Source organism: Phaseolus vulgaris, chromosome 9 (genome assembly GCF_051622355.1).
Source record: "Phaseolus vulgaris cultivar YP4 chromosome 9, ASM5162235v1, whole genome shotgun sequence".
Taxonomy (NCBI): domain Eukaryota; kingdom Viridiplantae; phylum Streptophyta; class Magnoliopsida; order Fabales; family Fabaceae; genus Phaseolus; species Phaseolus vulgaris.
The window spans coordinates 31126149-31139757 of NC_143506.1; the positions used below are offsets into that span (position 1 = coordinate 31126149).

General features: G+C 32.2%; 1 protein-coding gene across 1 annotated transcript; it reads left to right on the forward strand.

The window, feature by feature from the left end:
* The first annotated feature begins 626 nt into the window (after nucleotides 1-626).
* Nucleotides 627-8675, forward strand: LOC137822235 (Mitochondrial substrate carrier family protein). Its single transcript, XM_068627132.2, has 9 exons — nucleotides 627-785; nucleotides 1520-1635; nucleotides 1758-1815; nucleotides 2136-2285; nucleotides 3919-4129; nucleotides 4267-4312; nucleotides 7793-7913; nucleotides 8001-8073; nucleotides 8269-8675. The coding sequence occupies exons 1-9, from the start codon at nucleotides 716-718 to the stop codon at nucleotides 8495-8497; spliced, it is 1074 nt and encodes a 357-aa protein (XP_068483233.2). The 5' UTR covers nucleotides 627-715; the 3' UTR covers nucleotides 8498-8675.
* The last annotated feature ends 4934 nt before the right edge of the window (nucleotides 8676-13609 follow it).

The window sequence follows — 13609 nt, forward strand, 5'->3', positions numbered from 1 at the left end:
ATTACTTAGCATATAAAATATTTTTCATATTCATTTTGACAGCTGGTTTTTATTTGTTGGCTTCGATTCAAAATATCAATATATTTTCAAAAGATTTTTTACTAAGCCTAATGAAGATAACAAATGCTTTAGATATAATCTATTCTTAATAATTCAAATATTAATAAGCATTGCGCAAAAATTTTATTCTACACTCAAAAACTCCAAAGTTTCTCATTTTGATAAAAGAATTTCCTAATTTGTTAATACTTTATTAATTTATATTCACTTATTTTTAAAATGAATATATTAGTAAAAAAAAATTATCAGCAAATATATTAGTAAGTTACAGTTATCTTAAAATACACATGCATAAATTGTTAACATATTTATTCTAAAAAAAGAGACAATAAACATATATTTTTGGATTTAGATTTTCAGAATAATTTTAAAATTCTTGAAATCTTTTCTTAAAATATATTTTTAGATTTCATGTTCTGAATTTTTTTTCAAAATATATTATAGTAACTTTTTTTAAAATACATCTAAAATATAATTATTAATCTTTTTTTTAAAAGAAAATAAATTAATGTATATATATTTCTGAAAATTTTCTCACTTTTATTATGTGATTTATTGTTTTACTTTTTTCACCTTGAGCATTTCTGAACCTGTTCTCTTTGCTAAACCCCTTTGAAAACCCTAGAAAAGATGTCCCACTACTACTGACTTGTCTATGGCGGTTCAGAGGATCACTTCCAACGAAGCACAAGCTTCGAAGAATGTTTCGCATGACCATTTCTTCTGTAAGCAGTTGCTTCCATCGATAACCAAATTCGTATTCATGATAGGTTTTGATTTTTATAATTAAAAGTAATTAACGAGTTGTTTTAAAAGCGGAGGGTACAAATTTCCTTTAGGATTAGGAAAAATTCCTACTTCATTGATGCTGAACAGATGTTCTTTGCAATTTAATCAAAGGGATGAAATGCTACGAAATGAACCAAAAGTTCGTGAATGTGCTTGATTTCCCCCCAATCTCACAAATGTAATAGAAATTTGTTGAATATATTTGTTTGAGTCTGGAGTCATGGCTTCTTGATTTTAACATAAGGTTTTTGGTTTAGTTGTTGCAGATTTGAGATTAAGTTATTCAATTGAAAGTTGTTTGTGTGAGTTCCAATATTATGGCACATAATCTTGCTTTTTAATAGTTAATGGAATGGATTGACATGTTTACAATATGTCATGCACACTAATATGATATGTCTAGACTGAGCAATTCAATTGTTATATTATCATTATCTGAGTTTTGGTTGGCAGAGGCACAGCCTTATGAGGAAATTGAGCCTTTTCTTAGCTTGGGACACACATCTGATCTCGTTGCATTAGACACTTTTTATCATTAATCCCCTTTTCATTTTCTCATTCATCTCTCCCCAACAGAGCTTTACTGTGACTGGAGAATAATCTGTGTATGAAATCATTTACTTTTTAAATATACGGTTACTACTTTTCTTACCTTATGATATTGTTGAAGTATGGAGAGAGTTTGTGTGGGGAGCTGTTGCTGGTGCTTTTGGAGAAGGAGTGATGCATCCAGTGGATACCATTAAAACCCGACTACAAAGTCAAGCTATTCTAAATGGACTTCAGGTATAATGGCAGCCTATAGATGAATTAGACAGTATTGTCGACATGTTTAAAAAGTTACGAGCTGTTCATATATCCATCTTCTAAAGTTTTTCTCCTTCTTTGGAACATCATTCATCCGTTAGAACCAGAAAAACATATTGCAGATGGTGCAACATGTCTGGCAGGTTGATGGACTAAAAGGTATGCTATTTTGATCATTTAATATTTTTGTTCCTGCTATGGATATTTTTTATGGCTTTTAGTAATGAATTTCCTTATGTTAAATGGCATTTCATGCATGTGTGAGTTAATTTTATTTTTCTTTCAGAACTTATAATCAAAACTTTTAAGAGAGATGAGCAATGACTTCAACTCTTACTTTTTCTCTATCTAAATTTACTCATGATCTATAAGACTTTGTTGTTGTTGTAAACTTATTCATGAATTTTGTAACATATACTTTAGACTATTAACTTGGAAATTTGTCCCTTGTGAAGTTGTGATTAATTAAAATTCTATAGGCTTTTACAGGGGTGCAATACCTGGTATTACTGGATCTCTTGCAACTGGTGCAACATATTTTGGTGTCATAGAGTCCACAAAAAAGTGGATTGAGGATTCACATCCTAGACTTAGGGGCCACTGGGCGAATTTCATTGCTGGAGCTGTTGGTAAGCAGATTTGAACCATGTATTAGAGGATACCATATTTCTTCTATTTTATTGTATTGATTCTGTTTTTTCAATATAAATAAAGCACTCTTGTTGTCTCAGAAATACACAGTTTCAACATCTTGTCTTTATTTCCTATAGTTTAAGATGGTATCATAGTATCATAGCCTATCCTAATAATGTTTGTTGGACCTATTATCTTACTAGCTATCAGACTACTATTAGACTACTCATAAATATCTAATCTCCTGCTCGAAATGTTTCTTATAATCATCTCTAATCAATTTCCCACCTTTTGTCAATCTTTCTTCATCACTAGATGACTTCTCCAACACCACTTTAGGTATATCAATGCTGCCCACAACCTATTAACATTCCAATACGGGACCATCTTCGATAGATAATAACATAGTGGCCATGCCTAATTCTTCCCTGACATTCTGGATTTGGTCTCCCCACTATACTAGCCTTTGTTATCATTGGCTTTACACCATGCATTTTACTTGTTTGTCCTTCTTATCTTTTGTTCCTATTCTTAAGTGTTCAGGTTAAGCTTTATCGTGTGGTGACAAACGATGATGGATGACATGTGTGTCCTTCAAAGTTGTGGTACTTGAGAGTTGGTTCCACTTCCACTTGACATATCAATTGTTGGGTGTAGGGTTTTACACTTAAAACATGACCGAATGGTCAAATTGATTGCTATAAAGCTCGCATGGTTGTCAAGGGATACACACAAATCTATGGACAAGAGTATACAAACACTCTCTCTTGTTGCCAAAATGACATCTATCCAACTTCTCTTTTGCGTTGAAGTTATTCGTCCCTAGACTCTATTTTAGCTTGACATCAAAAATTCATTTCTGCATGGTGTTCTTGATGAGAAAGTTTACATGGAGCAACCTTCTATTTTACATGGTATCAAAGCTTATCCTAAGAAGGGCTTTTGGGCCTTCATGCCTTTTGCTATTAGGCTTTCGTGCCACTTGCTATTGGGCCACTCTATTAGATTACCTACAAATGTCTAATCCCACGCTCAAGATGTCTAATCTTCATTGTGAGAGAGTGTGTTGGAAATCCCCCATCTAGAAATATGACCAAATCATAACATATAAGTGGGTTTCAATTTTTATTTTGCAAGTCGGTTTTGTCAGGTTGAGTGAAGTTTAAAGTACGCATTTTAAGATTTATTGTTATTCTTTCTAATGCACTACCCATTTTTGTTGTTGTATTTGTATAATTATTTCGTCAGTAAGTTATAGGATGTCTAAGTATTCTGTTTTGGACATCATCGATTATCGTAGCACATTCTATATATTTTCACATGTAGCATTTGGCTTAGCATTTTTTAGCTTTTCTTCTTTATAAAAGTGGATGATCCCCCAATTAACTTTTAAGGAAGATCATTTTTTCATTTTGCTTTTTGAAAAAGTAACTTTTAGTTTTTAGAGCTTACTTTGAATGGTGTTTGACTGAGTTTTTCTTTTTAAAGGAAAGTAAATATTCAAATGATTATCCTCCTGGTGTTATAATTTTGTTCTTGTTCCAAATTTGAAGGTTTTGTGAGCATGAGATGACACCTTTAACCATTTTAGTGGGCTCAAATTTACCTTGTTTTTCTCTCTATTTTCAGGAGACACTCTAGGTTCCTTTGTGTATGTTCCATGTGAAGTGATGAAACAACGCATGCAGGTTCAAGGCACAATTACATCTTGGAGTTCAGTTCCTGTGAAAAATGGCATTGCAATTAATCCTGGCACACAAATGTATGATTATTATACTGGAATGATCCACGCAGGCTGCTCAATATGGAAAACACAGGGCTTAAAGGGTTTATATGCAGGGTACACACTAGAAAATACTGGTCTTGTACAAGTGTCACGAAGAAGTTTGAGTTTTTTAAAAAGCAAGCTGTGAATGAGTCCTTATCTTATAATGAGTCAATTGTTTAATTAATTCCTTATATTTCTTGTTTCTGCAGATATTTATCTACTCTGGCAAGGGACGTTCCGTTTGCTGGTCTAATGGTATTATGTTACCCACACGATTTTACTACTTATGCTCTTTTTATAATCTGCTATATTTTTTTTTTGTGAGCATATGAAAAGATTTTGTTTAGTCTCTATTAATTTTTGTTGAATGTCTATTCCAATTTGATCAAGGCATCGTCTTTTTGTGTACTGCTGGCTACACATCGAACGGGCTATGAAATCATAAGTTTAATTTAAGTAAGGAATGTATTATTGAACATAAATATTTGAAATAATGGACACATTTTGTATATTCTGATATCAAGAATGGTATTTATAAAATTGGGCCGCCACTTTTTCCTTTAAAGCCAATTTCTCTATTTTATCATGTCCTGCAATAATGATGTCATCCACAAATACCATCAAAAGTGTAAGTTTACCTGTAACAGAGTGTTTTATGAATGAAGTATGATCTCTTTGACTTTGCTTCTATCCTAAGGAAACCATTGTTTTTCTAAATCTCCTAAACCATTATTTTGGAGATTGTTTAATACCATATAAGGCCTTCTTTAGGAGGCATACCTTATTCCTTCCACCATGAGTTTCAATTTTGGAAGGAATCTCCATGTACACTTCTTCTAAATGTCTATGAAGAAAGACATTCTTCACATCCAACTGTTGTAATTCCCCTCCAAGATGAGTTGCTAGAGCAAGAACAACTCGAACTGTATTCATCTTTGGTATAGGAGAAAAGTCTCCTCATAGTTAACTCCATAAGTTTGAGTAATACCCCTTTGCAACCAATCTAGCTTTATACTTGTCTATTTACCTATTTTCCTTGTGTTTCAATATAAATGTCTATTTGTATCCTATTGTCTTCTTGTCTCTTGGTTTATCAATAATCACCCATGTTGAGTTTCTTTCTAATGCATCCATCTCCCCTCTCATAGCATGAGTCCAATGTTCACTTCTCATGGCTTCTTGGAACGAGGTAGGAATTTTTATGGCATCAATGACAATGATAAAATTTTGATGTCTATTAGAAAGATTGTCATGGTAGAGATATTTAGAGATAGGACATTTAACATAATCATTTTCCCCTTCTCAACGCAATGGGGTGGTAAATCCTCAGTAACACTTACCTCCTCACTATTGCCTTCAAGGATCCTCACCTCCAAGTCAGGCAACTATTCTTGCTTTGGAGTCAAAGTGTTGTCTTCTTTAATGTTTTTTGCCAAAGAATTTGTTTTCTTATCCCTCACTATAGGTTGGTTTGATCCCATTTGTGGTGACATCATCACTTGGATCCTAACATAAATATGGTAGTGACAGAGGAGAGCTCCTTTGCTTCAAGTGTTTTCTCCCCTTAAAGCATAGGGCTGACAAAAATAGATTTTGTTTCATGAAAGGTGACATCCATTATTATATAGACACAACGTCTATCAGGATGATAACATTATTTAAGCGGGTGGATAGTTTGTTAATGAGGTATGTAGCAGTTAACACATCTTATCCCCAATAGGTTTAGGAACAAATATCTAGGAAAGGAGGGATTTAAAAATATGATGATTTTTCCTTTCTGCAACTTTGTTTTGTTGTGGAGTGTTAACATATGTTAATTCATTCATGAACAATACTTGTCATCAATCATATTTTATCATTTCATATTTAGCATATTATAATTAAAGTGTATAATGTAAATATTCCTGAATCATAGGGATCTAATTACATCCTTGAATAATAAGGATTTGATTATATTCTTGAATACTAGGGACTAGACCTGATTATATTAAGTGCTGTTATAATATTTTAAAAATTAGCTTTCCTATCCCCTCTCTCTCTCTTTCTCTCTCTCTCTCTCTCTTTATATATATATATATATATACATATATATATATACATATATATATATGATGTACTCCTAGCGATAAAATCATTCTATTCTACTCTAAAATTTGAGAATACCTTTATGAGGCAAAAGTGAAGAATTATTGATTCACATATTGAGCATAGTAGTTGAATCATGAATCGGAGAGCTTATATTTCGAATCGTGAATTGTTTCGCATCGTGAATCGTAAGATTCATAAACATTTAAAAAATATAACATAAGACATAAACATGTAAAAATATAATTAATACTCACAACCACATTATAAAAAAGTGATTGTATCACTGGCCATACTAGGTTAATATTATAATGGTTGGATTGGGTTGGATTATATGGCCGTCTTCTGCACGAGTGCCTCCTCATTTTCCATGGGCATGTTACTGCTACTGCAGTTGTCTCTTCCTTTTCGCATGGTGCCACTTGACAATCGGATTAAGGAAGAGCACAAGTTGGTATGCATCTCCCGCAACTTGAACGTCACTTGCTCCTGTCGCGCCTCTCGCTTCTCTTGCAGTTCGCTTCCTTGTCATTTGCTCTCATCGTCGTTCTCCATGCGTCACTATGTTTGGGCCGTTGGAGGAGAAGAGGGAAATCATAGTTGAAGTTTGTGGTTAAAAAAGTTAGGGTTTTTACCAAACCCAAATACATTGCACGATTCACAGCATGATACATAAGTGATTTGCGATTCTGTAATTTTTTGAACGATTCGCACTTGTATCATGCGATACGGAAGCAAAAACGATTATTTACACGATTCGTGTTATAAGAAAGTAGAATCGAATCGTGTATCACACGATACTTACTATCATGATATTGAGTGCGGTTGGAGATCCCACATCGACTAGAGATTAGGACATTTCATAGTATATAAGTGGATGCAAACCTCATCTTATAAGTTGGTTTTATGAGGTTGAGTTAGGCTTTCACTTCTTAATAAGTACCATTAATTCTTTTGATATTTTTTCTAAATTGATTTTGGAAAAATTTAACAAAATTTGAAAGACTCCAGGTTTACTTGTCATAATGTATGTCCACATGACAAAGTACAATCATCAATGAAAGTAACAAACCATTTTGCTCCAAAAATAGATTCTAAAACAAGTCCCCGAACATTAGAGTGAATATCCGAAGTTAAAAACTAAAGAATTATTTTATTGATATCAATCACAAATTACATTTTTATCTCTATTTATAATAACCAAAACCTCTAAAAAAGGAAATAAAAATATGCTAAAATAAATTGGAAGATTTTGAAGATATTTTTTCCTAATTATTATGTAGATATTGAGAATATATTTTATCCTAATAATCTGCTATTGGGAATGATACAAGATGTACAATCATATTGTTTTTGATAATTCATTATTTGTGAACCATTTATTTCAAATGAATATTGTTAAATTCCAAACACTTCACCATGTGTCTAGTCCCAGCTTTATAATATTGTGCAAACTTTTGAAACAATGTATTTACCTCGTCAATGGTTGAAAGAGATTGTTTGCATTTTTACTGTCAATTGGAATGAACACACTTAAATATTGATGGCTGTGTTGGTGATCAACTCGATCCTGATTTCAGTAAATAGAGTCACTACTCACAACCATCATACCTTTTCTGTTTATATGAAATTGCTGTTTTCATTGTATAGGTCATGTTCTATGAAGCTTTGAAAGACGTTACAAAATATGTAGAGCAAAAAGGGATATCTAGCCCAAATTGGCGTGTTAACCATTCATTCGAGGGACTGGTTCTAGGAGGATTAGCGGGTGGTATGTGCAGTGCTCTGCTTTAAATGTTAAGTGCTGCAGTGTTCATTGTCTTCCATAAAACTCAGTATGTTCAGTATAATTCAACAGGTCTCAGCGCATATCTTACTACTCCTTTGGATGTTGTTAAAACAAGACTGCAAGTGCAGGGTTCAACTTTGAGGTATCATTTCCTGTAGTAAATATTTGAACAGGTTATGGTATGCACATTGTGTGCCTCCACCAGGATATTAGTCATATTTCTTTATTGATAGTCACAAACATGGTTTTGTGCCAATTGAGTGAGCTGAGTGGTAAGGTTTTTGATTGACTTATTTAAGCTAACTTTGTGGTAATTTGCTTTCTACCATTGCCTTAGGTATAGTGGTTGGTTGGATGCAATTTGCAGTATATGGGCCACAGAAGGCATGAAGGGGATTTTTAGGGGTAGCATCCCCAGGATTACATGGTACATTCCGGCTTCAGCACTTACATTCATGGCTGTGGAATTTCTCAGAGATCATTTTAATGAAAGAGTGTCCAATGATAACTTGCGAGATGTTCGCAGATTATCAGTAGACAAGAAATCACTGCAGGAGGTTTCTTAGAAGATTCTCATGGAATCACGCTTTACCTCCCATCCAGATTTTTACGAAGAGGGGAGGTTGTGTGATATCAATTTTTTTTACTTGCTCAAACAAGTGATAATTAGATCCCCATTACTGTGAACATACACAATAATTACATAGAAATTACATTGAAAATACAATCGTAAACTTGTTCAAATTTGTCTTGTCCAATTTCTTCCAATTCAATCTGGCTGATATTAAGTAGAAAGTTGAATACGCTGTCTTTTGAATTTAGAGTAATTTTTTTAAATATAAATTATGTTATGTAATTTGAAAGAAAATGTTTTAATTTTGTTCAAATGTTTATAATAAATATCTTGAAAACATGGGTAATCTTAAAGTAATGTCGTATTTTTACTGGGTATGTTCTCATGGTTAGCTACTATATTAGAAATATTTTACATGAAAAAAGATAGGTACTAAATTTGGATAGGCAATTACTTTTTTTATCCATGATTTTTTCCAGCATCTTTATCAGTGTTTATTAAAAGATGAAAATGACCTTAACTATCTCATCCTTTCTACACCTCTTTTTCCGTTCACTATCGCTGTCACTCCCATCTGCCACATCTATTGTAGTCATCACCCATTACTGTTGGTGAAGAAATTAATTTTTGATTAATATTGTTTAAGTTGCTGTTGTGCGTGATACTCTTGTATTGTTTGATCCATGAATATTTTATATTGTAGAATCTAGGAAGTAGTTACAAATCTTCAATATGAAAGCGTTGAGTTGATAATGCCTTCAAGATTGTGCAATTGATAATACACTTTTTGGATTTGACAGAATCTAGAAGGTACTTTTTAGGCATAAAAGTGTTTTTTTTAGATTGTATAATTAGTAATATACTTTGAAATTAAAAAATTATTTTAAATTGTATAATCTGAAAAGTATTTTTTTATGCGTAAAAGTATTTAACGGGGTGCAATCTAAAATATATTTTTGGATTGTGCAATCTAAAATATATTTTTATGCATAAAAAATATCTTATTAAATGTGTAATATACATGCATGGTTTATAATTACATTATGAATTGTTATATGATTTAATTTGGATATATATGGGTAGAAGAAGGAGTGGTGTCACTCATGTTCATGTTGATAGGTGACAAAGACCTGCTACCTTGACCCACATGAGGATTGCAGTCCAGTCCTTGGGGAGACCCGTAAAAGAGTTGTTCATTAGGAATACATCACTCCTAGCAAGCCATGCTGATCACATCAAAGACGGTGGGATGGTGAGATAAAAAAACAAAATTTAGTTAATTGTCATGGTGATTGTCGTAAGAAATTATTTTCTTCGTATACACACCCCTATACTTTTTAAGGATTGTGGGGAATTAAACTTGGTCACTCATATCGACGGATTGAGACTTTGGTTTAAAATTATGAGTCGTTGCCACTTTGTAACATCAATTATGATGCAAATAACAAGGAATTGGTCTTTGTCTTCATTGAGAGGTGGCACATAAAGACCAATAATGATGGAGTTCATCTCCCTCCTTATAGGGGAAGATTCTAGGAGGAGATTAAATTTTTTTAAACCCATTAAGTTTCTAAGAGAAACTTAACATAATTCGATTTCAAGAAAGATTCCTTGAAAAGAAATATGAGAAATACTCCTTTAATGATCTTAATAATAGGAAAAATACTTTCAAAAGAGTAGCTCAATTCTCATTCAACAAAGTATAGTTATACACAGGACAATAAGGTATTTATAAATGTTTTTGTGTAGTACATGAGTTGTACATGGAGTAAAGAGGATTTTCTGCAATATAGAATAAATATATATATTTTGTGTTGCACGAGGGTAGTTTAAACATATGTCTACATCATTTGATCTTGTAAAAAGGTTTATATATAAATTGAGATTGCATAATGTTGTTTGCACTTTCTTACTAAGCTATGTCTTAAAAACGAAGCATACTCTTAGTTATTTTCAACACTAACTAAAATCATAAGATTTTGGATTTTGCTCCAACATACTTTATGTTTAGTTGATGTTAGATCATCAACATACCTTTCGTGGCAAGGATCGAACATCTCGAGCATAAGATCAGTTGGAAATTTGATGGTGGCTATTATGATAGGCCCAACAAACTTGACTAAAATAAACTATGAATAGTTATGATATCATCTTTAAAAAGTAAAATTTAACATTAACTCAACCTAACCAAACTAGATTAATAAGGTGAGCTTTGCACCAACCTAGAGATGACAAATAAACTTGTCCCCACAGGTCTCATTCGAACACATCTCGATTTTGACAAAGAATCTCTGCATTGATCGAGTACAAGTATGAACAATATCTAATTTTTTAAATTAGATATTGGAACGAGGATGTGTATGTGATGACTGATTTAGGACAAGTGCACCGTGTTGTCAGAAATAATAATTTATCCCTAAAGACGGATATCAAACCCACAAGAAACATTTATTTAAAATCCTAATATTAACATTCACTAAGTGTAAGAATGTGTACAATAATTTGATTTTAGTTGATATTGACAATAGTTTTCATGAAACTTAAATAAAAACAAAGTAAAGAGTTGTTGATTCAATTGAGAAAATCAGGATTGGGGTTCATCCTTCTTACTCTTTTGTATTTTGAATAGCATGATAATATTCTATATTGATATTGATGTTCGTATAAAAATTATTTATATCAATTCCTCGCATATAAATTTATTAAGAAAGTCTCCTAAATTTCGATAGACGTTGATAGCAATTAACATTTTAAATCTATTCCTACCATTTAAATTTTGTTAAGCATTATCATTTGAGTAAAAAACTTAGAAGTACTTTCCAGTCAAATATAAGGATCTAGATCATAGAAACAAACATTACAAATGAAATGACAATACCAATCATCAATCAAGAACAAAATATTATATTTAAATATTACCTCAATAACTTGAATTCTCTTTGTTCTATCATTCTTTTAAAACTTTTCTTTAATTAATCTCAAACTTCTTTGGCAGTTCCTAGTGTAATGATCATGTAGGGCTACTTATATGATGACAAATTCTCTTCCTTCATTTTCTATTTCGTCATCGTGATTTTTGAGTTGTGCTACTGTTGAATTTTTAGGAGGAAGTTTAAATACAAGATGTTTCTTTCTGCAACCCGTCAAAGTTCTTCCTACATCCCATTAATATCCGAAAATATGATTTTACCATTTTTTTTAAATGATTTTTGGATTAGCTTTTCCAGAATCTTTCTGAACATTTCTTTTCTAAATTTATAAGTGTATTATGAAAACATTTTTGGAAAAGCATTTTTCAGAAGAAAAGAAATTGAAAATAAGATTTCCATAACTTGTATAATACGTTTCGAAATGTGTTTTCCAAAATAACTTTTTTAAATGTATTTTGGAAAGAGCTTTTTAGAATGAGAACGATTAGATAGGTATTTTGGTCATTTCACTATTTTATGAGGTGCTGGAAGAACTTTAATGGGGGTCTAAAAAGAAACACCCTTGTCTTCCAATATACTCCATAAGCTTTGATCTCTCAAGGGCAGTTTCTTCCTGCACCCCACATTTTTCCTCCTGCACCCTATATTTTTCTTCCTGCACCCACACTCTTATGAAAAGACTAAATCATCCTTTTTAGTTTTTAAATTTCCAAAAATATCCTTAATCTAAAAAAACCCTAAAGAGGTGCAGGCAAGGATGTTCTCTTGTGCAGCCGTGTCTTTCATGTTCCAGCAGCAGTGCGATACCTCCAAATCCTTCTCCTTCAATCTCACATTTTTTGTTGGTGATTTAGAATGCTCTTGATAAAAGGTAAGTAATTTTTTTTGCTTTTGGATCTGCACATCCGTTTTATTTATGGATTTTTGTTTCCGTAAGTGTTTTCTTCCATTCCAGATTATACAATCCAATAGAATTTTGGATCACAAAATACGGTAAAATCTTGAATTTTTGCTTCCGGTAAAATCCCAGATTTGTGGTTCCAGGAAGATTCCAAATTTGTGGATCCGTGAAGGTTCTGAATTTGTGGATCCGGGAAGCTTCCAAATTTGTGAATCCGAATTTGTGTTTTTATGGTCATTCTTTCTTTAACATATAAAACTTCATCAAAAAGATTTTTTCTATCTTCAAATATGATTTGCAACGAGCTTCTTTTTTTCTTCTTTTAATATTTTTTTTTGGTTTATAGTTTATTTATATTTGTTTAGTAGAAATGATACAATGCTTTTTTTTCTCTCTTTTGGTTTCAATAGAATTTTATATTTGTTGTTTTTTGTTTGTATTGGTTCAACATCTTATTCATTAGTTTGTAATTTGGTTTAACTTGAATTATGTAATTGAACTAGGGGAGGAGGTTTACAAGATGATCGTCTACGTCCCACAGCCTCTGTTAGAAGAGACATGTTAATGAAGATGAAAAACATGAAGAACATGGATAATGACTTCTCAATATCATCATCATCCCACAAATCAACCCCATCATATAATTCTTGTTCAAATTCATCACTACTGTCCATGCTTCTGCAAATAAAAAAAATGAAACAAAATCATTGCATTTCGGATCCATGAATCCATAAGTCAAAAACATTATTCTGGATCCAACAATCCATAATTCAAAAAGACCATTCCGGATTCAGGAATCCATAACAAAAAAAACAAGTCCAGAATCATAAATTCATAATGCAAGTGATGTATTCCGGATTCAGGAATCCATAACACAAAAAAACAATTTCGGATCCACCAATCCATAATGCAATTTAGGCTTCCAGATTCAGCACTCTGGAAAACAACAATTTATGATCTTTTACCTTCCAGAACACCCCTCATCCGGAAAACACAATTTAATCAATTCTAGATTCATGAATCCAGAATATATTACCGGATCCCGATATCCGGTAGCCCCTTTTGAAATTATAGATCAAAGTTAATGTTGGAATATTTAAAATTATGGGGGTGCAGGAAGAAGAAGCCTCTCTCAAGTAAGTTATCATTTTTGTAACTCACTCATGAAAATTCTTGGAATTGTTGGAGACAGGTTCTATTTTGACTTTTTTTGTTCTCTCTTTTTTTTTTATCACAATTCCACAAAGAATATTTAAATCTCTTGTCTTAATAT

Coding starts and splice junctions, on each gene's coding strand:
- LOC137822235 (XM_068627132.2), top strand. CDS start 716: ATGGCGGTTCAGAGGATCACTTCCAACGAAGCACAAGCTTCGAAGAAT. Junction 4,130..4,266: donor TTAAAGGGTTTATATGCAGG/GTACACACTAGA, acceptor TTGTTTCTGCAG/ATATTTATCTACTCTGGCAA. Junction 4,313..7,792: donor TTCCGTTTGCTGGTCTAATG/GTATTATGTTAC, acceptor TTCATTGTATAG/GTCATGTTCTATGAAGCTTT.